Here is a 27,215-nt window from a genome sequence, read left to right as displayed (position 1 = left end):
AAAATCCCAACTCTCCAACCAGAGCTGAGAGAAACCCCAGATGGGTGAGACTCAGTTATATGCAAAATCTCTAAGAAGGTCATTTATAAAATGATTTTGCCTTCTGGACATAATTTCTCAAATTAATCCAAATTCTGAAGGCTAACTCCATCCAGCATTGCTGTGAGGCAAGGCAAACTTCAAAGTAACTTAAATTAGCACATGGATTGCAAAAAAATAAGAAAAAACTTTCACATAGAGGGTAACTCCCAACTCCAGCTACAGCAGGCAAATTCTACAATCAATATGAGATGTGGAGGAAAGGTTGGAAAAGCTTATGAACCTTGTCATGGAAAAATGGACAGAAGAGGAGCTTGGCCAGGAAATAAAACCATTATGTTTAGGAACCAAGAACTGTGCTGTTAGCCTGGGTTCAAGGAAGCACCACTTGTTGGAAGGGAATAGTACCAGGACTTTGAAAAGAGATCCTGTCCCAGTAAAAACCTTCGGCTGTTTCTGAAAGAAACTGCCTCTAAGCTAACTTTGGCACTAAACCAAAACTGCAGGGCAAAGGGAAGGAATGACAGAAAAGCAAAGTTAGGAAAGACTAAAGGATTATCACTGGTAAGCTGATCGTAAACAAGCCAGTGAGTTTCGGAAGCAACATCTACAATAGGACAGAAGAATCAAAGGAGCTTCTTCTAAAGACATCAGTCCAAATACCTCAGGACCCAGGAGAACTGCTATCACATTCTGGCACAGGCTTGGTCAACCTAATCACACATTCCTGCTTTAAGAATGAGGTATTAGTGAAACATTGTTAAAACAAGCCAGTCCCTTCTTTCCCTCTAAGAGTTTCTTATGATCCTGTTGCTTTGTCAGAAAGGGTAAAAAAGAATAAAGCAATTATTGAAAACCTGCTATTTACTTATTTGAAAAAGGGGTAAGAGGGTGTATTGTGACACCATATGAAATAAAAGATTAGGAAATAGTCAAAAGGTAAATGTTTTTTTCTACTCCTGTTTGACTTATCAGAGGTCTCCAGAGTTTACAGATTTACTGGAAAGACAACTTGGTTTCCAGCTCCCGATCTACCTCCAAAGCACAGCCAAATTTATTGGCAATAATTTCTGGCAAAGACACCTAGCAAAATTTATTTAGGACACGTGGAAAACAATCACTTCTGCTTCTGTTCTAAAGGTCTCATCTTACCTGTCAAGAGCTGGAGTTAGACGGTAATCTTTGGTTGCTGACAGGATGGCTTTGATCAGATTATCTGGGGAGAAAGGAAGACAACATTAGGAACAATTTCTAATGGAAATGAAAAGCAAAGTGATGTAAAGCATTTGAAGCAGTTCCTTGGAGGAATTGAAATAAGGTTCCTATTAGGACTAAACACTTTAACTTGCATATATCAAGGGACTATGAGCTCTATACACTGACTGCAAAGACATGCTGTGTCCCAAATTCTGATGCAGCCTGCAAATGCCTTGCATAGAGAGAGTGACAGGGAACAAACACAGCACAGTTTAAGGCAGTGGTTTCACACCCACTTCCCTGAGATTGCAGTTTCACAAACACTTGAGACATGAAAAAGCCAGTATCACTGTCAAGGCTTGCTTTCAGACAAGCTTTGAGGCAGCTGAATGGTGAACCGGATGCAGGAACAGAACCAGATTAAAACTGATGCCTTGTATTTTCCCGAGTTACTTTTAGTTCAGGTTCAGTTTCTCAGTCTGGCTCTCTTCATGGTAGAATCCAATAAAATCATCAGAGCTGCTTAACGAAATGCCCATGGAACCACAATCTACACTAAAACCCAGTGAACGCTCAGTGTTATTATGGTATAAGCTATGCAAGTGTAGACATGCACACAAATTATATGTATTAAACTGTAGAAGCACAGTGATTCCACTTAAATAAATCTATAGACTACAGAAATTTTCAAGTCTGCTTCCTTCTAGATTTTGTCCTTTGTCCCTAATTTTTCCACTTCTCTTCCCCATAAAGGTCCAAACTCCTTTATCATGACCTTTCCTGGGCCAAGAAGCAGGAATGCTTTGGCAATTCTGGATTTATAAATGCACCAGTAACTTCAGAATAGCTGTACTGGGTCTGGAAAAGAAGCCCATCTGTCTCTAACAGTCTCATTCTGACTCTAACCGTGGCCTTAAGCAGATGCCTAAGTGAAGCATAAGAATAAGCAGACATAATATTTTCCTGAAATTCTCTTCTATCATTTAATTATTTTCAAATCAGGGATTTAATTAGTCAGGTATAGCTACTATGTATCTGGCAACCCTCAGTGATTTTTATTGCTTGAGCTCAGAATCCTTCTGCATCCATATGGAGTTTCAATCACTTCCCTTTTGAATATGGCTTATCTGAGTTTCATTTATGCTTGAAAAAATTGTTGACAATAAGTCCCTGTCCACTTTCCTCAGGGGATTGCAAATATCTATCATAGACTTCTCTTAAATATACCAGTCAAGTAGTTCCAAAGCTCTTAGGAAACAACCAATCAAAATTAATGTCCCATTTCTTTACAAAAGATTAAAAATGACACGGGAACATTAGGAAGACTGACATCAAGTGATTGTTCACCGTGAATATCAATAGTTTTGCTGATAGAAACTACTTAAAGCAATCAGCAGAATTAGGGGAACCCCTCTCAAATGAGTTCTGCTCTTATTTACAACATCTCTCTGCAGAAATGACAGGACAAGGGTGTGGGACAAACACACAGGCTTGAGGCAGCCCCCGTGCCCATCAACCTGACAACAAACCAGTGAAACACAAGGCAGACAAACTAAGGTGATGAACAGAAAACTCTGATGGCTACTTTCAGATTTGGGCAAGTTTTTGACATGGTATCACTGACAGCCCCTGCCAACCTTTACAATCTGGGAACTGTGGTTACTTTCAGAAGACTGTATTTTGCAGTGGAGTAAGGAAATTTGCAGGGTAAAAACAACTTGCTTTGCTAACAAAATAGTGGGTTTTTTAAAATTTTTCTTCATCTGAAGAATTCCTTTTGATGCATTGGCAGCAGGCTCCCTCTCCATCCAAGGAATGCTGTTTCCCTAAGTCTACTGCAACAGCATTAGGTTGTTGTGACCTCAAATGGCACCATTCCACAGTTCTCTCCTTGGCCTGTCTCATACTCTGACTTCTACTGGACAGTGTATGTTCCTGCCATTGTTTTCCCACACTCTCAGAAAAAAGAGATCAAAGGATTGCATGTCAAGAGCTGCAAACTCCCATCCACCAAGCTTTTTCTATGCCAGGTTTGCTCTACCACCCACAAGTTCATGCCCTGCACTACTTGGAGGCCACCCATTATACTATATTAAAAAGCACATTAATGACTAATGCACTCAAATAATGGTGTTTTTCTCATCTTGCCAGCTAATGCCTTCACAGTGAATGTTCAGGAATGAAATATAACTACCTTAGGACTGGATATGGCAGCATTTGGGATAGGGATGCTCCACATTCCCATCATCAGAGAAAACACAAATGAAACAAACAATGCTATAGGACATTCAGTACAGATTACGAATGGCCAAATGGGAGATAACTCCTGAGCAGCCCCCACATGGTGAGTGATAATGGCTGCAAGTTTAAAATAACAAGATTCAGCCACTGGCCAAATACTGATCTGTCAAGAACTGAAAGAAAGTTTTTCAAGGATAAAAGAAAGGCCAAGTCTTCAGGACCCAAGCTACTAAGACTGCTCCAGTGTGTGCTCAACATAACTGGTATCCCCATCATCTAGGCAATAACTGCCATGCTTTATCTTCATGCAGTAGCTTCTCAGCAGATTCAAAAAACTGTTCTACACATCATTGGTAGAAAGGCTACCAAACCAATTTTGATGTTGTACACATGGATGCTAAACTTCTAAACAAGTTATACTAAAGTTACCTGATTCAGCAGCAAATCTGATCAGCAGCAGACCTGGTAAACTGCACCTCAGCCACCAAACCCTTCCTTTGGGGTGGGGCAGCAGTGGGAATAGATGGTACCCAGGGCAGAGACTTTCTCTGGGGTAGGCATATTCTTAAGGGAGAGGGACAGAGCTCATGATTGGGACCTACTTGCACTGAACGCAGCAGAGAACAAAAACCCAAGATCAATGTGTTGGGGAGCACATTTTGTTCCTGATAACTGCCATCTTTTGATTTTATTTTCTGCTTGGGTTTTCTTTTGTTTGTTTTGTGTTTTTTTTTTTCAAAGGCACTAGCTGCATATGGCCCTTGCTTTAACACTATCCCATGCTTAAAAGAAAGATTGTTTTATTAGGGTAACAGCTAAGCAAACAATTTATTTTGATTTTTTTTGTGTTTTTTTGGCAGATGGTTTCCAACACTGCGAAGAAACTGTGGCATGGATGCAGACACAATGTTAGCATGGGCACAACTTCTCTCTTGCTTGGCAAGTGAGAAGAACAGATGTAGTGGTGGGTGTGCTCTGCCTTGTACACCAGTGCACCAAGGGAGGGCCAAGAGGGGCCTGAGTATGCACACACATTCTGAGTACTACAAAGGAAAAAAATCCATGTGTGCTCACTTCTTGCTGCCAGGGGCCCAGCCACACAGCCAGCTCAGGTGTGACAGAATTCATTAGCTCAGACACATCCCCATTCAAACAGGTCTCTAATTTTTTGAGGACCATTTCTACTCTGGAAAAGTTTCAGCCACTTTTGTTCCACACAGAACCCCAGCAAATCAGCCCAGCAGGCATGTCTCAGCACCATATGCCCAGAAACATGAACCGTGAATAACACAGTGCAGAGACCTGCAGGGTTCCACGGAAGGTCAGCTCAGACCAAGCAGAACTTATTACCTGCCATTCGTTGCTGGCACAAAGGCAGCTCACACACACCAGGTAGCTCTACATCATGTTTACCCCAGACAAGAAGAGCTGGCAGCACTAGTACCATGGCTACCTTGCACTCTTCCCGAAATCTTTCAGACATACTGAGCAGGCAGGAACAGAACAGCTTGGGCAAAACCATGCACTTCTTCCTCTGTCACTTATCCCATAACCAGTACAGATAAAAGGTGAATTTATCTTTGAAAAGCATCAAATCTTTGGTTTCTTTCCAGCTGGCAAACAGGCAGCGCTGCAGGTGCTAATTAGCTGCACATGTTGTGAAATATAAACTACAGTAATACCTGGAAAGGTTTGACCAGATGATCCTTGAGGTCCCTTCCAATCTGGCATTCTATGATATATAAACACACAGGCATATTACTGAATTCTCCCTCTCAGGTCTTCCACCTGTTCTCCTCATGTCTCAAAGCAATAAATGTCTTTATACTCGGAGAGAATAGAACTTACTGAAGGTCACAGAGCAAATAAGTGACATAACTAGGAACAGAATAAGGCCTTTGACTCCTAGATATGGAGCCCTTCACAAATGCTTTTGTCTTCAGATAGCCCTCTGGCTTACATTTCTTCACGTGGGTCTGCTACCATCCTTTATGAGAAATTAATGGACATTAACACCAATATCCTGCATTTTCAACCTTTCTTCCACCATTACATAATGAACACATCACAAGGCCAGTCAATCTACTGCAGTTTTCTGTAGCCATAATTTGTTTACTATGTTTTTTCTTGTCATGGAGAATTTAGATTTCTGGGGAGAATGGGAGATTATTTAACCCATTCATCTATCAACCACTATGCACACACTGTTACTATACAAACAAAGCCAGAAGCCTCTGCATGTTTTCCTTCCATTTAGAGGAGGAGTTGACTACATTTATCTAAGAATCCTGAGTTATCATGACATATTCTATCAGCTTTGCTGTATAATATCAGAAGACTCAAAAGCAGCTCAGGACTGCATGACTCCTCTGAATACGAGTACGTCTTGACTTCAGGCTGACCCTGAAATTTTCAGACATTTGGAAAAACTAAAAGTAAATAGTTAGAAATTAGGTGAGCAGTGACCACACAGTAAGAACCAGCCTAAGTCTCAATTCTAGCCTTTTTCTCTGTATTTATGTGAAGCAGTGGCAACCTTCACTGTCAATGTCAACAACACTTAACATTGTTGTTTCTAATGCATAAGCTTCTTGCTTGTATCATTAAAAAAAAATGGGAGATCTTTCCACTCCACAAGGCTTTCTGCAGGAATCTCTCATAGTTTACCTTCTGCCTGCCTTGGAAGTAGGCAAATTGGGCTGTTCATGCACTCTCAAGTGGCCAACAGAAGAGGCTGAAATCTTTTAAGTTGCCCATACCAGTCATCTCCCTCACAAAATCAGCTAGTTTACATGCCCTTGCTGCCAGCAGTAGGCATTTGAATACTATGCATTAAGGTCAGAGAATGGCAATACTGCTGCAGTTCGTGTTGGCCCTGCCAGACGTGGTCAGTGCCCATCTCCACAGCTGGTCACGCAGATGCCACAACTCCAGCCAGCACTTCTGCTGAGCACTGGGCATCAGCTTCAGCTTTTGGGAACACACTGACTTGAGTGAGGTTGGTAGACAGCCCTGAAGCATGCCAGTCTCCTCTGCATATGGGTCCCTGTCCATGAGAAGGGAATGCCACGTATGTGTCAGTTTTGTGGGGAGAGTAAACTAAACACTATCAATGTTATGGGTCAAGAAAATCACAATATTTACAAACAAGCCGCAAGCGCAAACCCAGTGCATACTTTTTTTTTTTTTTTTTACAATAACTGAAAGTTCATCTCTGTATAAAGTTCCTTCTTCAGTATTTTTTTCCTTAAGATCTCCTTAAGAGCTACGGAGTAATCGTTTATAGAAAGATCTGCCACCCTGGTGCCCAGCAAAAGGCTGTGAACCCAAGTCCCACCACATACTCTGTCCTTCAGCTCTCTCACAAAAACACTGTCCAGCAGTAGACAGACAATGTTATTTGTATTTAGTGAAGATGTGAATCCAACGAGTACAAGAGGTATCAAAATTAGTCAGACCTCCTGCACCACTTCTTTTTGTCACTCAGCTAACTTTATGAGGTCTATGTAGAAGAAAAGAAACTACAAAGACTTCCAGAAGTTAGAAGCAAATTGAAAACCCGTGAACTAGCTTGCAAAGACAGTTAGCTACAAACTTCAGTAATCTCTCCCCAGATCTGCTCTTGTGAGTAAATACAAGTGAATGGTTTCTTAAGGTCATCAGCTGGCATGCCACCTTAGGTGTTTTACTTGAGATACACCTTACTAACAACAGGACTTAAAACTGCCACTACTGTCAGTATCCCAATACTTCCGTTGATCATTTTTAATGGTATTTAAACAACATGCATATAAGGTTGCATGGATACAAAATACAAAACAAGAGAAGCAAAAAGGAAAGACTGAAGACACATAGTACTTGCCTAACAATTTTAGGAAAACCTGGCATGCACTAAACGTAAGATCCAGAAAGCCCTCAAGGCCTTTTTTTATAACAAGATATAAATAAAATACATAACATTTGGACTTTTGATTTACATCCTAGTTTTGGAGCCTTCAGGGATTCTTTTTTTTCAAGCTCTTCCTCACAACAGAGAGTTTGTTTTTTCAGAATACAAGCTTAGTTCCCAACATAATCCCAGGGCTTGGAAAGTAGGAACATTAATTTAAAAAACAATTGTGCCAAAAAATGGGCAACATTTTGCAATAAACATGCAACCTTTTTGATCCAAACTCAGGTCTGATGCACGGGAAGCAATAAAACCTGTAGAAACAGGCTAATTCATCCCACATGAAAATGGACCTTGAAAGATTCACAATGTGCTGTCCAAAAAGAAGTGGGAAAAGAAATGCAGTTATTATAGAGGGCTGTTTTTCCCTTCGTGGCAGCATTTTTTATGCCACTTCACAGGAGGCCAGGCAATGCCTTCAAGGCCAAAAAATTCAATAACTACTACAGTGATTTCTAATTCTCCTGGTCCTTGCAGAAGCATTAAGATGTGGCACTTCAAAACACAACAGCCAGAGAGGACTTGCTCTTCTCTCTAGGAGGTAAAAGATAGGAATATCATGTATGTCTCAATTGGACTTCAACACTTCTGGGAAGAACTCCAATATGGAGTCACCCAAACTTGAGATTTGAGATCTCCCTGGGGCACCTTCTTCTCAGTGGGTTGGGAGAAAGACTATTCTTTAAGCACATTCAACTGCAAAGCACCAATCTTGATTGAAATAAGGGATTGCACTAGAGGGTTGTACTTTCATCAAGACAGCCCAATAGTGAGAGTTGATTTAACTTCCAAATTCACAATTCAACTTCCCTTTAGAGGCTTTATTCAGTAATGAAAAATTGACCCTCTACCTCTTCTTAAACTTTTACATTTTTTTCCTTTCAAACATCTCATTTAATTTCTTGAGGCTATAAAATCAGCAAGATTCCCTGGGGAAACTGCTACATTTTTTTATAGCTATATTCCCATGTGATAATGGCAACTATTACCAATTTTGGTCAAATGTAAAATTCTAGTGGAAACTAATTTAAAAAAACGGCCTCAAACTCAAGAATAAACAACAATCTGGTGTTAATACCTACTTTGAACAGAACTAACAGCTACACATGCTTGTGCTTCTTGCTTATTTGTTAAGGTATAACACGTGAAGAACAAAGAAAATGCCCCCACTGGGAAAATTATCTGTACAAATTACAGCTAACACAATAAAGACAAGGTTGGAGAATTAAAGCAGAAAAGAGACAACTCGTTATCAAGCAAACCCAGTTAAATGTAATGAACTCAGGCCTCCATAAAGAGCTAGAAGAGTAGGTTGGAAAAGATCTACTTTTCTGATAGGTTTTTTTTGGGTCAGCTGTAAATTTCAATTATGGAGTCCGAGTGAATATGTTTTCTCAGAGATAAAGTATTGCTCATGCCAAGAAAGTTGATGCGGAAGAAAAAGCTATGCAAGAAAAGAACATGCATGAAAAGAGATTTTCTCCCAATAACATTTTGATATGCCAGCTTTAGCACACTCAGAAATGCAATGTTTTCACTGAAGATGAATGACCTCTTCCCCACGAGACTAATGAAACCACTGCTAAGCAGCACTGAAACATGGCTTTTCCCAGAAGCACCAACACAGAAGAAAACATCCAAATAAAACCAAGTACAAGAACAATTAACCATTGCACAATACATCTACTAGCACCGGTCCTCTGGGCAAAGATTTGATTACTTTGTCGCCGAGTATGTCACCAATTCCAGATGCCCCTCTTGTATCAGATGAAAATCCGAAGTGTCCTGGCCAGCAGTACATACTACATTTGACACAACTGTAGTACTTCAAACAAGTTCCTAATACTCTCTTATCACCATGGGGAAGAGATTGCTCCCTAGATTCCTGGTAGGAGGCAAATTCTGAGATGGTGACATGACAGTGACTCCTCTAAGAAATAAATATCACTTTCAAAGACAAACTGATTCAGGGCCAACAAAGAAGCCTTTCTGCTTAAAACAATCCAGCAGGAACACAGGTAGAAGAGAAGACCTACAACTACTGCTAAGCAATGACACAACTACTGACTAAATGCATGGAAGAGGTATTACATGGATGTCCATTTAGTTTTTTAGTGTATGCTGTGCCATACGTTTTCACTTAAGTTAAAAAAAAACTGCAGCAACTCTCCCGGCCCCATTACACAGAGAGGATGCCAGATACGCGCTACTCTTTCTTACGAAAGTCTTTTATATTCTTTAAGCCACATGTACTGAGAAAATCTATTAATAGTCAGGTATTTCTCCAGTCTTGTTTGTTGCCCTTCTCCAAATAACTCTCTCCTTTTGCTTTAGCTACAGAGGTAAATTTGGGGAGGAAACCCTCTGGGATTAATAATCTCACTAACACTATACATTTTTCCCATTGCTTATTCAATTGACGAATTTAACCCTGACAGGAGGGCACATGCTAGGGGATCCCTGCAACATTATGGATAGCACGTGCATCTTCATACCTCCGTAAGTTACACTCATCAAAACTCTGCTAGAAAAGGCTGCAAATACAAAAGAAGAATTTATTTATTATTTTTTTTATGTAACTCATTTGAGAGCCTGGGATTGCTGTAGCCTCCTTGCTCTTCACTGAAAAAGCTGCAAAAGTAAGCTTGGTGGGTGCTGGGAAAGAAGCATTCCCACAAGCAAATTGGATCCTCACAAATGGGGAAATGTGGGAGGCACTCCAACAGCCCAGTTAATGCTGAAACAATAGCCTGGGACACAGGAGGGTGCTCAGCAGCCTGAGCTGTCCCCCACAGGACATCTTGACATTTGCAGCTTTTAGAGTTCCAGCTTCTTGTTATAGTATGATCTTCCTGACAACTCTTTAAGGTTGTCTAATTTCATTGTGTTCCTGAATGACAACCCTCACTTTGGCTATATATGCATTAATAAACAAATCAGCAGCAGGGCACACTGCCCTACGTGAGGCCATCCTAGTAAAGGGTTAGCACAGTTCACTGATGGTTTTCACCAGGGCCAACAAAGATCCTTTCCTAGAATTCTCACGCATTCATAGGTTCATAGGCTAATACAGGGCAGTGACCTTTCATGATAGGAAGCCTGAACATAGACACCCTCTTCTAGCAGGGACAGGGAGTTAACCTGTTTGAACAATGAGTTCAACTGCCTCCAGAACCAGAAGACGATCATTTTATTTATTAATAGAGGTGGAGTCATCATTTCCAAGCACTCACATTGGCACAGCCCATTGCTTGAGCCTGTCAAGTCACATAGTAGAAGACAACAATGTTCAATATGGCACTATCAGCCTCATTTTTTAAACTGTGAGCAGTCAAATATGACATTGGCCTGTTTGACAAAATGGTCACTCTTCATAGAAATTCTTTATTTAAATTCTGAAAGATCATCTCATATGTTCACAGCCAGCTGCAGAAGTCACTAAGTGAAACCTAGAGCCGCTGCTGTACACAGCAGTGTAGACACTTGCAGTGACCCCTGTGGGATTAAAAACCATGAGCAATACACTCAAACCTTTTCAGAAATATGACATACCTATCATTTTCTGTATTCTTTGCACACAGAGAAAGCAAGGGTTCACACCAAGGGCTACAGACATCTGCAATGACACCTTCAGTCTGCAGTACCTGCACTCCTGACAGTCCTCAGCTCCACCTTTGTCCCAGGTCACTGGGGATTTGCATCAAGTAATTTGGATAAATCCTTGGTCCAGATCTTCAGTAAACAGAGGCAGAGTCAACAAATACAATGTAGTAAAAATTCTGTCCATTTCAGATTAAGAAAAAGTTACAACCACTCCTCATAGGCCCCTCTTCAACTATTTCTAACACCTTGTATAGGTTCCTCAAGGACTTCTGTTCAAAAAGAGTTTGCACAAGACTTCCTACCATGTGCCTCATCTCAGAAAGTCCTGTTCATAAAGGAACAGGGTCACCACCTGCTTATTTCCTTATTTCTTTCATTTAGCAGATAAGTAATCACTACGATGATTAACTAATAACGGCAGCAGTTTCCCATCTGACATGAGTTGTGCATTACTCCTACTGCAATAACTTCAGTTCTTTCAAGCTACCACAGATTAGTTTCTAGAAGTTTCTTGGAACATGCAGCATTACTGAAAGTGAGCTCATCTTGTGGCTGTAATCCACACACACACACACAAAAAGCCATTTTGCACTTGAACTAGATGACTTGAAAACTCTGGGTGATATTCACCGAAGTTCTCAGCACAATCTTGCCTTGACCAACACAGCTACAGTCAGTGTCTATAAACACCAATTGCCTTTCCAAGTGTGATGGATGCTGGAAATCCCAGTTGACAGTGTCACAGGGCTTCCCAACACAGAGCAAAACTCCTGCCCCATCTGTTTCAACACAGGCCCATCTCTCTACACCTTCTCAGCCATCACAACTACTCTTTTTCCCATACACATCCCAGCTCTGATGGGCCTTCATCTTGCACGTGACTGCACTCCACGCTGCCTGCCTGGGTCACTTGTTTGGATATCATTAGATTGCCCTGACTGAAAGCCCTAATGAGGTGCTGATCCCATCATCCAGTCAACTCAGCTGAGCAAGAACGTCTCCCGTGGGATGGCCTGAAAAGACTGATGCAAGAATTCCAAGTGATGTGTAACATGAAAGGGCGCCATTCACATCACTAGGACTCACAGCCTGTCAGCATGGCCATTAGAAATCCTTGGGCTACAGAGATTTATAATTCAACCCTCCCACACAGAGAACTTGCTCCAGACCGAAACCTGGCTCAAAATTCCGTCCCAAGAGGGCATTAAAAAAAATAACCCATTCAACAGTTTCCATCCCATGGCTTCAGCTCACAGCCATTTAAATAATGGCAATTTCTCATTTCTCTTTTTAACTGAGAAAATCCAATATAAAAAACCAGATTTACATAACATTGCAGTGGTGATCCAAGCTGGCAACAAATCCAGGGAGAGGGCTGCCAGAGCCATTCCGTCATCCCCCTTTTGGTGAATTTCTCCATTTGGATTCAGTTTAACGGAATGATTTTTATTAGGTTTAGCTGACATCATGTTTAATCTGTAAATCCCACCTCCATGCTGCTCAGGCAGCTTGTCCACCTTGTGTGCCTATTAGAAGGGTATAAGCCCTCCCGTGGTCAATGCAGCCTTCCACTTGTGCTGCCACTGTTATTTCTTTGCTGCAAACTCTGCTAGTTGATTTAGAGGACAGTAATTAGTTGCCTATTGAGCGGGAAAAGACTGACTGGACAAGGAATGGACATACACGAAACAAAAAAGGGCATTGATGCAAGCCGAAAGAAATTTGTCAGTAGAGCCTTAGATTTGATCAGAGATTGTTCCAACAACTACCACATCTGCTTCCATGGAGAGAGACAGACCCAAGCCCGATGTGGCTGCAGGCCTCTCTCCACCAGGTATTCCAATTCCTGTGTGGGCCACCTGTAATCTTGAGTATGTCAGGGTAAAGAAAAAAACAAAAATCTTGGAGGCTTAGGCAATGCAAACAGCAAACTTCAGGAGTCTGAAGCAAATTGCTCCTGTGAACGCAAGCCTTCTGCACCACCACCACTCAGCCAGGGAAGGTCTTTGGTGGCATGGGCAAGACAGCAAAGAACTTGTGTCACCCACAAAACTGTTGGGTGGAGTACTGACCCCCATCTCATTACCACCACCACCCCTCTTTTCTCCCACAACATATCTGAGAATGCAGCCCTGCTGCCACAAGCCAGGAGGACAAGGCATATTCCAAGACAGCACTAAAGCATCTAAGAGACTTCTTATTTGTTATACAAGTCCACAAGTAGCACAATTATAAAATAATTATACAATCAAGTGCTACGAAAAGAAAATGAAGATTTGTATCAGTGGTCAACCTCAAGGCTCCAAAACTCAGAAAGAGGAGTCTTACCTGTTCTTTAGAGAATTACTGACTTCAAGGTACTTTAAATCAGTTTGGACTCTCTCTGCTGCTGTCAGTAAAGATGCTATAAGTTACAGCAGCCAATGCCAAAATGCTTCTTTCAGAATGTGGTGGTAGGTCTAAATTGCCACTGCTGGACTGACTCCGTGTACTAAACCATCCTCCACATTCCAGCTGTGAAAACCCTTTTGGGTTTCTGACACCCACATGCACAATGCTCCTCTGGAACAGAGAGGAAAAAAGCTAATTCCAAGGAACCACTTGAGCTTTCAAAACAGGAAAACACAATGGGGCAACAGGCATCTGCAGAACCACCTTCTTTTTCAACAGCTGTACAGTTTTCTCATACCTTGTCCTTTAATTCCAAAAGGGGGTACAAAGTCCCTGATACGTGCCCATTTCCTGAAGGAATCATCCAAGAACATTGGTGCCGGCTTTGAGAACCTGAGAGAAACAAAATGAGAGAGAAATTAAAAATTAACTCCTAAAGTAAGAAGGATAAATTTGTGTAGGGAGGTTGAGGAAAGCAATACTTAAGTGCTGGTTCTACATTTTCACCAGCAACAGAGCAATGTGGAACATTTTACTTTTATCCAAAGACACACGCATAGAATCATAAAGGTTGGAAAAGACCTTCAAGATCATCAAGTCCAACCATCAGCCCTACAGCCCCGTGACCACTAAACCATCTCCCAAAGCACCCACCACATCTTCCCATTTTTTTTAACATCTCCAGGGACAGTGCCTCTACCACCTCCCTGGGCAGCCTGTTCCAAGGCCTCACTACTCTTTCTGTGAACAAATTTTTCCTAATATCCAATCTGAACCTCTCCTGGCACAACTTGACCCCATTTCCTCTTATCCTGTCCCTAGTCACTAGGGCAAAGAGGCCAACACCCTCCTCACTACAATCTCCTTTCGAGCAGTTGTAGAGAGCAATGAGGCTTCCCCTCAGCCTCCTCTTCTCCAGGCTGAACAGACCCCAGCTCCCTCAGCCTCTCCTCATAAGACCTGTTCTCCAGACCCCTGAACAGCCTAACTGCCCTTCTCTGCACCCTCTCCAGCACCTTGATGTCCCACAGTGGAACAAATCTGTCAGACACCCAAAATACTCAAGTTGTGAGCCTGACAATCACTTCCACTCAACAATTTAGAACTTCCCCACCATTGTTTGACTTAATTTAGCTACAATAAGTTGTAAATTGCAACCAGAGTTTAGGTAGTTTTACTTCCAGCTTTGTAAGCACAAGCCAATTTATGTGCTATCTACACAAGTGGTGAGGAAGGAGTGTGGAGTCGCCTTTATGTTGTCCATGACTTGTAAGGGTCCTGTTCTGTGCAGGTGTGAATGCACTGGGCAAACGTGTTTAAGAGCAAGGCTGGGGTTATCTGCCCTCATGGCTGCTTCTGCCTCACTCAGATGCATGTACACAGCAACTATTGTAACATAGGCAAAGGAAATGGTTCAGGAGATCATGAAGCAACGCTTAGTTTAAAGAGAATGGAAATTCAGTACAGATGTAGGTGGTTTTTTTCTGTATCCATTATTAACATATACATGATTCAAGAGAGGTCCTTGCCAAGCCAAACAGTTGTGATCTATCCAAAACGAGAGAAATAGTCCTTCTTAACCATGTCATTATGGGAATACATTACCCTAATTACACCCTCAACAGGCAAACACAGCAGCTACCAAAGATTTGTCTCTTCTACTAACAACTAGTACAGTGGACAGATAGAAGGAAACAATTAGGCAAAGAAATTACAGAAATATTAACTTTCATATGGAACCATTTCTGAGTGTATCAAGAACACTGCTAGAAAATATGCTGTATTAACTGTTAGAAATCTGTTCATTCAGTCAAATTAAAGCAGTAGCAGGAACATTCTGAATCAAAATCAACCACACTATACTACAGCAATGAAGAATGTTCAAGAGTCAGAGAGAACATCTCCACTACGACCCTACAGCAAGTGCAATGCACACATATCTGAAATAGGTAGAGCCTGGCTAACCTAGGTACTGGTAGCAGGACTGATGCAAACCACTCCTGCAGACAAGCATGCAACTCCATGCTACTGCAAGCTGATAACTTTTTGGACCTGAACGACCAGATTTAAGATAAACTCATCTACACTACACCACAGGCAGGGACACAGTAACAATTTCAGGTAGCAGCACAGTGAGGAAAGGATGGAATAAATTCTGAATTATAAACTGCTTGAAGTACAGTCCTATCACAGATGTCCAGTAAATCAAAGATTGCAGAAACCTCTGGGAAGGGGGAGACGAACATAATTTAACAAAAGAACAGAAGACTCCACCTCACGCTTGCATACCACTTCTCATCCACTCATGCAATCTTTACTAAGATCATCTATAACCATAAAAGCAGGATGGGCAGGTTACATGGCTGATCTAGAAGGAAAGGAATGTTTTTCAGAGCAGAGAATATGAGAAGATCTATATAACTTTATCTGGGAAAAGGTGGGGAAAATATGTTAGATATATTAGAGCTGAAGGTCTCAAAGACCTATAGAAAAAAAAAATCAGGATACAATAATACCCTGAAAATATCCTAAATCCCTAATAATGTGACAAATTGGTTTAATGTTTTTTCAAGCATCTTGGTGCACTGAAATATAAGTATTATGTTGCACTGGTGGGTCTCCCAGGAGTTACTCCAGCTCCTTCCAACATCAATAGGAGGAATCTTTGCAGAATTCTCACACAATGCAAGAGCTTTTATAACCTGGATGGCTACAGCACAGATGTTCACTGCTATTCCTTTACAGCTACCACTTGAATTAATAGGAGAAGTCAGGTTCCACCGAACTGTTCCATTCTCCCAAAACAGCAACTGAAGGGAATGAAAACTGCAATGTCTGGGGGTCACCAGAGCCTTTGGGCTGCTTTGTTTGGTCACCAAGCTTCTCTATTAATTGCTGTGACATGCAATCTCCAGGAAAAACTCAGACGCTTCAGAAAACACATATATGAGAGTTTTCCTCTCAAGAATCAAGAGGATTCCCTATAATAATGCTACAAAGTAGTGCAGTGTAAACAAAAAACTTTGCCAATTCAGTTCGCCTACTCAAGAGCAACTGCACGAGAAAGAAGGTACAGGCTTGTATGGTCAGGTTGAACTCAGAAGTTGGTACTATTTATAGATGCAATTAACAGGCCTATTTGCAAGTCATACAACAGGAAAAGACAGTTTACGTAGTCTGACATGGAGCACTGAGTGTCTCTCCCTAACATAGACTCCCCCTTACAAGGTGCCTGATAAAACCAGAAGGAAGGTCAGATCCTCCTGGGACTCCCTGGACCACAAGCAGAGTCCCCAAGAACAGGACTCATCTGATGCTCTATGGTGTCACTTCTGCATGTGATGACAGGGGACCAATGCGATGACCAAAAAGAAAGGTGAAGCAACCATTGGCCTTGTTATTGTATCTGCTACAAGTAAACTTAGGGATTTTTTTTCTAGCAAAGAAGAAGAATAGTCTTAGACGACCTATGATTACTTGGTAATATTTAACACTGCTGTACACAAAGCTAGAGAAACTGACTTTTAATTCATACTTTACTTCATTTAAGAGGGGGAGGAACAGTTTTAGGGGAAATATTATATCCATATGGGGGAAAAAGAGCAAACTGGAAAATATTTAGGTTCCATAAGTCTTGAAGTTAATTCTGTCTTGGAAATATTAAGAAATCATAAATACTGTAAGGTCATGTTCTATGAAAAGTGCTTTGCCACCTCAATAAATCAGAGCAGGCCAGAACTGATGTCCAGCAGCGACAGTAAACATCGTCTGCCAGACCCCTCCAGGAGCATGGCTGTTCTGTCTTGGCTCTACAGCACGTCTGGCATCTTCTAGGACCCTTCAGGAAATATCAGGATATGCCTCAATCAGGCTATGGGAATGCTCTCTGCAGAGCACCTAAAATACATTCCAAGGAATGCATTGGAGTTTGTGAAAAAGCAAATGTTTCTGAACAATGTTAAATTTTGTACCTACTGAGCAGCTAACATGGGATGCTGCAGTTTACCCGAGGCATCTGCTGCTGCTGCTGCTGCCTGAAGGCAGGTGAGTTTCACTGGCAACCAGAGCTCCAGAAGGAAAATGGGCCTGTGCTCCATGGAAAGAAGCAGTTAAAGAGAGTTTCAATTTTTCAGATTTAAATTTTCAGCACTTCCTCTCTACTCCACCCCGAAGTCCAGAACAGACATAATGCAACCTCAGAGCACAAGACCTCCATTGGAAAGATGAGAAATCTGGGTGCTTGTGGCAAACACTTAGAACCAGTACGATTTGGGAAAGAAATGCCAAACATCTAAAATCATTCGTTTCAATGACATACCCTGATAAAACAGCAAATGACACCTAAACGGATGAAGTGCTGGATATGGTAATTATGAGTTACAGTCCAAATCTCTCCCAGCTCTGAAGTGTGGATTTTTTATACAAAGACATTAGCAAAATCTCTTAACACAATTTGTCACACCACACAGAGAAAGGAAGTCTACTGTCAGAAAGCTATTCTTAAGCAGAAACCTATATACACAAGAAAGTGTGATATATACTTGTGCTAGGGGATTCCAGCTTATGCGACAAAAAATACACTTCCAGGTATTTTCTCCCTTACAAGTAAGAAGAATTGCAACTCCAAAACATTTCCATCTGGAAGGCTGAACTCGCCTGCCAGAAGCTTCCCAGCCAAGTCTTCTGATCGTTTCCATTCTGTCCTTGATTCACAGATGTGTTCACAACCACTCCTCTCTGATGCATGCTGAAGCATTCAACATCAACAGCGCTAACTTCTCAAAGCATCACCCTAGACCTAGACCAGCACCACCTCCATCAAAGTAGCTATTGAACAATTTCAGACATTTAACCTCGACTACAATCTGCTCCCTACTCCTACCTGCTGCTTTCAAGACAATTAATACATAAATGTGTAGAAGAGAATAAGACCAGAGAGGAAGTAAAATAAATAAGCCAACTAATAGTCTTTGTCTATAACAAGAAGGGATGAACACAAGTGTAAGTCCTCGAAAGAGCAGAGAAGAAGGTGGCACCACATTTCCAGAAAGGAAAAGCTCCATTGTGGGCTTACTTCTCAGATATCTCCTTCCTTTTTTTCCCCTCCTTCTCTTTTGAGACACTCTGCCCCTTTTGTTTCTTCTTTAGTTAGGGAGAATCAGCAATGAAGAAAAACTAGGAAAAGAAAAGGAAGGAAAAAAATAAAAAGAAAGAGTGCTATAATGTGATTTTGTACATAACCTGCAGGTCGTATTTGTAAAAGTGCATGAACAACTTTTAAAACAAAACAAAAAAAACAAACCCCCATACAAACCACAAACAAAAAACAAACCACACAAAAGAATGACTTCTTTGCTCCAGAATTACTTCTATCCTCTCTTTTGTTTGCTTATGCTTGAAAGCATACACAGTTAGACAGAAGGCACAAAATCTACCAATTTTATTTTAAAAATAGCTGAAATACAAAATACCACCCTAGCACTGAATAATTACCCGTGATAGAGGCATTTGTAAAAGTTCAGAAAGAAAAATCTAAACGAACCTTTTCCTTATTCCCTAGTGAGACCTAGATGCATGTTCTCTGCCTTGTCTCCCTGCTCTGGGGAGCAGCCTGGTGTGACAACACAGGGAATCAGGAGGCTTGTGATGTCCCGATTTCACATTTCTTACTGACATTAATCCTCTGTCAAAAATCCAAGCAGCTCAAAGATTCTTCAAGCAGCTGAAAAATTTAAGAAACCGCATTAAAAAGGATTAACCCCATCCTACAACCAACATACTTCTTCTTCTAAATCAGCAAATAAAAGAGCCAAAAAAAAAAAAAAAGGGATGGCTGCAAGAAGAAAATCTTCAACAGTAGAGATTAAGCCAAAAATTAAGCTGATTTTAACAAACTGCAGAAATGGTCTGAAAGAAAATGAGACAATACAGTAAAGACCACTTTGTAGTGAAGAATGGACTGCTTTGATTTGTTCTCCACCCTTTCCTAATAACTACCATTTGGGTTTTGTCCATTCCTGAGCTGGTGTAATCACTTGTTCCTTTGCAGCTCTGCCAAAAGAACCATGAGGTATAAACCATGGTCCTTCCTTCTGACAGGAAGGGGCCACAGTCACTCCAAAACATGACTTTCAACAGGTTTTACTCCATAGGCAAAGGAAAAGAAGGGGCTGGTAAAGTTCATTGAACAAAAAACTCCCTATCCACCCATGGGCCATGTAGCAGAACCATGGAGTTATCCCAGCCTCTTCCCCTCAGAACCGTTGCTCTGTAGCTTTGAGGCACTCTGGAGCATCCTCAGCCTTCTTGCCCTATTTGCTCTCCACCACCTAGTAGGTTGCTCAAACTCCTCAGTGCAGGCATTTCCCCATTGCCTACTCACTGCTCTATTTAGAGCCAGAGCAGCTGCTCCAACATATCTTAGGGGGTCTCCACACTCTGCGCTGTGGTTCATACACATTGTCATAAAGATAAACATCCTATCATGACTGAAAAATGTAACTCTCAGAGCTGTAAAGCCTGTTAAGTACTCTGCTTTATTCAGGATCAGAAAGATCAGCTCAAGGACAATGCCCAGTTCTGGGCCTTATACAAAAACATGAACAGACCAGAAAAGGCCATAGGAGAGCTGTGAAAAAGATCTAAGGTCTAGAAAACACAATCTGTGAGGAAAGATAGATAGAAATTGATGTGTTTAGTCTATGGAAGAGAAAAATTAAAGAGGACATGATAAGCCATTAAATGCTACAAAGCTGCTGCGTAAGAGAATGGTAGTTTCTCCATATCCCTGGTGAACATACGAAGAAGCACTGGGCCTAAAATGCAGCAAAGGAAACTTACACATTATAAAAAGGTTTCCTATGTTTAGGATTATTATACATTGAAATCTATTGCCTGGACATGGGTTACAGAACTTGCATCTACTACATTGGTTTCTGATTTAATTGTATTATTTTTAAGAGCAAGTTGACATCTATTAAGCATGGGTTAGCCATAGCTGTGCCTACTTTTAGAGAGAAAAATTAACAGATTATTCTTTGAAGCTCTGCACAGGTCTACTTCTTTTAAAACCCTTCTCAAATTGGGCTAAGGTTGCTAGGAAGTGACCAAGTACCCAAACTAAAGTCCACTGTAGTTGGGAATCAAGAGCTATCCTGTTGACTCCTCCTGCTTCTTAAGTATCTACCTTCATATATGGTAATCAAATTTCAGTACAAACACAACTGTAGACAAGCAGCACATGGATTTTGCAAGCCTGTTGCCTGCCAAAACTGCTTTCTGTTTGTACCCTGTACCTTTGTGATAAACAGGAAGACACGTAAAGTTTAACCTTTCTGCAGTCATTAATATCTTGCGCTTGTGCACCACGAAGGCACAAAATCAAAGACTGATTTAATAACAGCTGAGTCCCTTCTGCTAACTGACTACTTTCTGACACACATGGAGACCAACAAAGGGTCCTGAATAGCTTACATAGATAATGCAAATAATCATTATGGGGACTGTAAAGTTGTGAGATAAACTGTAAATATTATAGACAAAAAGAAATTAGGTTGCCTGCTCTAACAAAGCCCTCAGACTTCCCTACTGTTTCTCCAAACACTTCAGACAAAAACCACACATGCACACACAAAAACAACAAGAAACTTTGTTTAAAGGTTGGGTTCCTTGTTAGGGAGAAAAAAAAAAAAACCCTATGAAATTCAGACAAAGCAGAAACTTTGTCCTGACCTGCCTCATGGTGCAGCACGTAAGACAACATGCAAAATTTGTCATTGTTCACAGAAACCTCTTAATACCAAAACACAATTAGACAAGAGTGACAAGCTTACTTCTAGACAGCACAGAATTATGTTAGTTCAAAAGCCAGTCTCCTAACATCATTTCAATGTCATAGTTTGTTTTTCATGTGTTATTGTCAAAGATGCAAGATTGAATTACAGCTAGTTTTTCCTACCAAAAGCCAGGTGGGGTGTTCAAGGCCTCTGAGGGAGCACTGAGGCAAACAGATGAGATTACCAAGTATTTGGAAACACGATGAAGGTGAGCAAGAGCAGATCATAATTACTGCCTGAGTTTTCAGAGCCTTCTGTGCAATTAAAAAAATGAGATGAGGAGGGAAGGAGAAAGGGTCCAGTCCTTCTCCCTAGCAGAAAGTTAGCTCACATGGAAGATGCCAGCCGGCAGCTTTGCCAGGTGGCCAAAGTTTAGCACAATTACATTCCTGCTCACATTCCACTGGGACAGGAAAAGGCTGCTGTTTCTAATGAAAAAAGAGTAAGAAAGCAGTCATCTGGGCTAATTGCTGCTGTGCAACACTGCACTTCCAAAAGGCAGGGAATCTGATTTTCCTGGTAAAGATCTAACATACACTCCAGAAGACTGCAGATGATGGGTACAGTTCCCATCACTGACCTGTTGCCTTTCGTCATAAATACCAATTAACCTGTCTATTAAAACACAGTAACGGCACTTTGCATTATTAAGCCATCTCACTGTTCTCTTATTCTACTTGCAGAGAGAAGTTAATCCACAGCCATGCCACTGACAGCACATCTTCTGCACCCACTGCTCATTCCTGTTACCATTGGCATGTTTGACTGTCCTGAGCCGCTGGCAAACTTACGGTAGAGCACATGAAATTGCACTTCACTGTTTCAAGAGTCTCTGACCTTGTTTCCTTCTGCCACATTATTTAATGTATCTATCTTGTGGTTATCCTACTGTATCAGAACAATTTTCATATTTGAAAGCATGAGGGGAACAGTGAAATCTTTAGTGGCCTTCATAACAACTAATAATGTCTTTGCAAAAGAAGCCTGGAACACTCAATTCTTCCATCTAGAACAAACAGCACATACAGTTTTCATGTACGTATGTCAAGAAAGCTGAAAAGAAACTGGTACATGTGTAGAGAAAAGGACAATGGTGAAAAAGAGCCTTCAACCACCAGCTAAACCAAAAATGCATGTATTGTTCAGCAGAGCCAAGAACAAGAACAGAACAGATGTGACCACTCTGTCAATGCAGAGCACAGAAAGAGCTGCTGAAGCTAATGAACAAATGGGAACAGGAGACAAGCGAGTGTGACCTGATCATGATACAGCCAGATGAAGACAAAAATAAGGCCACTAGCATTTAAAATGTGTAAGCTCCAAAACGGCCTCGTGATGGAAGCCAAGGAAGCCATGAGAGTGCAAAACAAACTACTGGAGGTGAACCTTGGTCAGTTTATGAAACGGGTTGTATGATTTGGTGTCTGCACAGGCAAGGGACCGGACTTCATAATTAATTTGGTTCCTGAACACCTGATGCTCCTTCACTTCTGGCATATTGCACTTACCCAGGTCAAATAATCTGCTTGGGGCAAAAATTTCCCACATAAATCTTACTGGAGTGAGGATGCTGGCAGAAAAAAAATGTCAATGTTTCAAGCATCATTCCCGAAACAGATTATAGTCTTGATTTTTTCAAGGCTCAAATACCTCTGGAATGATCAATGTCATTTCAGAACCTAGGCAAAAGAGGTTCCTATCTAGATGACAGGGAAAATATTAATCTGCTGCAAAGCATACACACCATGGCATTAACACAGGTCTTGTCAGGTCTTCTGACTTTCCTGCATGCAGTGCAATACTCTGAAAAGTTCCATGGGACACAGTGCCTCATGCCACACTCCTGGGAGAATCTCAGCTTTCACATTAAAAAAAAGATATATAATCCCTTATAATTGGAAAGGAGACCTCAATAACTAATATAGGCTCAGAAACTTGAGGGAAAATAAATATATAAATATTTCTTTGCAAACAGCATGTCTTTTCTGTTCTGACTCATTATTACTGAATATTTGCAGGTTGCAATTCTCATCAGTGCAACTCCCAACAGTGACTTTAAGGTGTTCCACAGAAAGCCTTCCCAATGAAAATGCAGGCAAAGGACAAGCCTGGTTTCAGACACAAACAGGAAATGAAAGCAAAACAATAAAAGCGAGGGGGGGGAAAGTCTGTAGAAGCTATTGCACCAATACTTGCCTACAGCACTCAAGACAGGCAGATAATTAAAGGCAAAGATATGAAGACAAATAGTAAATTACTCATCTCCTTTGTATGCTACGTAAATTGATGCTCAGAGACAATCACATGGATAGTTTGTTATGATGATTCTTAGACATTTTTGTAGTTGGTTTGGGTTTTTTTAAAAAATATTTTTTTTTAGTCATTACAATCTGGGTTTGACATAAAAACTGGCATAGAAATGACAATATCAAAGTCTGCAGTTTTATTTAGAAAATATGAAGGTAGGAACCAGAAACAACAACGAACTCTGCAGCAAAACAAAGAAGGGGTGGAAAACATGGGAGATTCTGGGCAAGCACGGGGGATGCTGGACAAGCACGTCTCTCTTTGAACATTTTAAAACTGGACAAGACTTTTTGGTTGGAATTCATTTTATAGTTTGCACCATTCAGAAGATGGGTATCCTAACTAAAAAAACAGTGAAGGTGAAAATATTCTCAATTGCATGAATTCCTAATGCCTAAACAATTTGCCTTAGCATGCTGCTTCTTGTAGGAAGTTGTTAAAGAAACAGTTCTGTGATTTTCAAGCTTACCTACTAGTCAAAGCTGTGCAATTTATCTGATCAGAGAATCAGAAGCTTTTTTTTCCACTCTATTAAATGAAACAGGATAATACCGCTTTAGGTGCCACATCCCAGGTACAGCCCCCTGATGTGCATTTGTACCATACATACAAAAAATTTACTAATATCAGAATAATATCACTTAATGAAAAACAGTTACAGATACATTACAAGGCTGCTATTAATGAGATCCATATCAATCCTTATGGGAAAAATTACAGTTGTGTTTCTCTTACTCTGCTGCACAATAGACTTTACATTGTAGTGCAGGATGAACTAAGGTCAGCCAGTTGTTACTGCTTGAGGTTCAGACAGAGGCTTTTTTCTTCCTGTAACCAGATGAAAAACCTTCAAAGATTTTTGCAACTCACAGGCTCTGACTGGGAACCTAGACAAAAAAAGGTCAAAACATGTACCCCAAGTGGAAAGGGTGTCTTTTTTTTGGGGGGCAACTTTTCCTCTCAGGTGCCAGTGACAGAAGGTCCTTCTGTAACTGGAGAGAATGTTTGATATGGCAGACATGGACCCTGTGCCCAGTTTCATGTAATTCCTTGTCTCCTCTGTCACCTTATTAATTCCAACCCTTAGCCTAAGAGCAATCTGTAAAGCAACAAGCATTAAAATCTGCCAGATAATATCAGCAGTGTTTAATATAAGCCTCTGCCCATTGGTCCCATTATTTTAAAAATAAACAAGTATTTTAACAAAATAAGACACTAAGCTTGTAAAACCTCTTTCTGGATACTGCTTCCAGAGATAAGGCAGAGAGACTGAACACTGAAGAAAGTTTCCATGTAAGAGGCCACCTGACAAAACCAAAAGGATTTACTGACTCAAGGAGCAAGTGGGTGCAGTGGAGAAAACTGCAAACAGCAGACAGCACAGACAGCTACATCCCTTCTTAATCATCCCACACAGAAAGCGTCTGGCTTGAGTAAGAGATTAGGCAGGGAAGAAGAGACTGAAGGTGTCACTTGACTACTCTGACAAAGAAAAGGACCATGAACCCTGCTGACCTCTCCTGTCCTACTTGCCACACAGGTGCAAATAAGAGGACCTCTCCACCCAGCCAGAACATTTACTGGCCTCCTCCAACCAGGGTCCTGTGCTGTGTTGTGTCCCCAAATCAAGGTTCAACATGCATCTGGCAACAGACTGTGCAGCAACAACAGCATCCACGGCAGTAACTTCTTCAAAGGACTCTGCTCTGAGGCTTGATGAATACCTGAAGCACAAGGTAAGTTCTTAAAAGCCTGCTCTCCAAAATACTATGTATCTTTTGGAATAACTGATATCCTCCCTGATTCACTGATCAAAGCAGAGAGTCTCTCCCACTAATTCTTACTGCACTACCTGAAGAACGGCACAACAGTCCTCATTCCAGGAATGGAGCTTTTCAATGAGATAGTTCATTTCAACAAGTTCCCACAAGAAAAGCCAGTAGAAAAAAGGATGCTGCTGGTTTATGCATTTGAGATTTATGTAAGTCACTGAAATAAATACTAAATATTATTAGCTACTGAAGGAAATGGTTATGGTGAAGATGCAGGGATAAAAAAACCACAAAAACATGTTTTCTCTTTCAATACCCTTGATAAAGAAAGTACTTTTCCTACAGCTGTGGGAAAGAAAACAAGACATAATGGTGAAAGTTGAAATGACATGCCTTTTGGCTGTTATTAAAGAGAGCTACAGTATACGGACAAACCAAACAAATTCTGTAGGCATATTCATTATTGGCATTTGTACTTACTCCTGAATATTACCAAGAGCAACTCATACACCACTTTTGTCTCAGTAGCAACATTTAATTGCGTGAACTGCATTCAGCCTTTATAGAAAGTATATTGACCGCTATCATTGATAGTCTCCCCAGAGACCCCGTCAGACCACCCAATATTAAGTCGTTTCACTGAACAGCATTGCTAGTTGACACAGAAATCCTGCCACACCCAGGAGTTTTCCATACCCTGCATGAGTAGGTGGAACAAAGCACAGCGAGTGACCTTGTAACCCGGCATCTCCGCGGATCCATCACGGAGCCACAAAAGAAGTAACTCACTCTCCGCCTCAGCCTGGAATTCAGTCTATTCACTGTATTTTCTTGGCATCATCTGGTTTTGTTTTATTTTCTCATTTTTCTCTTTGCCTGCCTATGTTTGTCTAACCACTTAGATTGGCCTACACAACCATTACAGTATTCAAGCGCTCCACAAACAATTGCTTACAATATGCATCTGTCACAGGGACTGTGTTCATATTTTCATTCCACTTCTTCAAAGTTTTAAAACAAATTCCATGAAGGTATTATAAACATTTCCCTCCAGACATTTTGGAAGTAGACAGTGGATGTGACAGCGCAAAAATTTACAATGTTTCAATGTTACACGGTTACAACTTACACTGCTGCAATGTTGCCCTGTTGTTACAATGACAAATTGCCATAATTTTGTTCTCATTTAATCTTACTTTTAACAAAACAAATCTCCTAGGTAAGAAAAACTGGGAAAAGTCATGAAAGCTCAGAGCCTAAAAAGTGAAAGCTTTGGAGTGCACTGGCAAAAGAAAATTAAGACCATAACATAAATACTGAGTAATCTTAATCACCAGCTATTTGTCGTATCTTATCATCTTAAGTATTTCTACCCAATAAATCAACAAAAACTTAGTCACTTCTTTGAACTTACTTCAGTACAATGAAAGAAATAACAAGAAACCCATGGTTCAATCTACCAAAAAAAATTTTTTTAAATCCTTAAAATTAATAATTTATTATTCAAAGCTGTAATAAAATCTCATTTGACTGCCCTTCCAAGTCCTTCCCAAAAAAGCTATTTTTCTAAAAAAAATTTCCCCATATTAGCTTGGTTTAGTTAAAAAAAAAAGTTTAAGTCCACAACCCCATCTAATTCAGGGTACTCTTAAATTTCCTTGTCTAAACGAAATAAAAAAAAATAAAATGGAAGGACTACTGCAGAGTATCCCCTGGATCTTGCTGACAAGAGAAGAAGCAGATTTTCATTAGCCAGCAAAACAGCAATGCTGTCAGCCAAAGGGAGAACTTCCCACAAGTATTTATGGGCGCTCTTTGGGCAACTGTTCAAACAGACAATCGTGGAGCAGGGAAACACTGCAGTATCATCCCACGTTACTT

General features: G+C 40.8%; 1 protein-coding gene across 7 annotated transcripts in view; it reads right to left on the bottom strand.

The window, feature by feature from the left end:
• ST3GAL3 (ST3 beta-galactoside alpha-2,3-sialyltransferase 3) overlaps window positions 1-27,215 on the bottom strand; it is a 174,327-nt gene that overhangs the window by 59,102 nt on the left and 88,010 nt on the right. For all 7 annotated transcript variants that reach the window (XM_051624980.1, XM_051624982.1, XM_051624981.1 and 4 more), the window contains 2 exons: window positions 13,719-13,813; window positions 1,192-1,255 (listed from right to left, as the gene is read on the bottom strand). In XM_051624980.1, coding sequence (XP_051480940.1) covers window positions 1,192-1,255; window positions 13,719-13,813 — 159 coding nt within the window. The remainder of the gene's footprint in view (window positions 1-1,191; window positions 1,256-13,718; window positions 13,814-27,215) is intronic.

Source organism: Apus apus, chromosome 7 (genome assembly GCF_020740795.1).
Source record: "Apus apus isolate bApuApu2 chromosome 7, bApuApu2.pri.cur, whole genome shotgun sequence".
In the NCBI taxonomy this organism is placed as follows: Eukaryota; Metazoa; Chordata; class Aves; order Apodiformes; family Apodidae; genus Apus; species Apus apus.
This window is presented reverse-complemented; position numbering and strand designations above follow the sequence as displayed.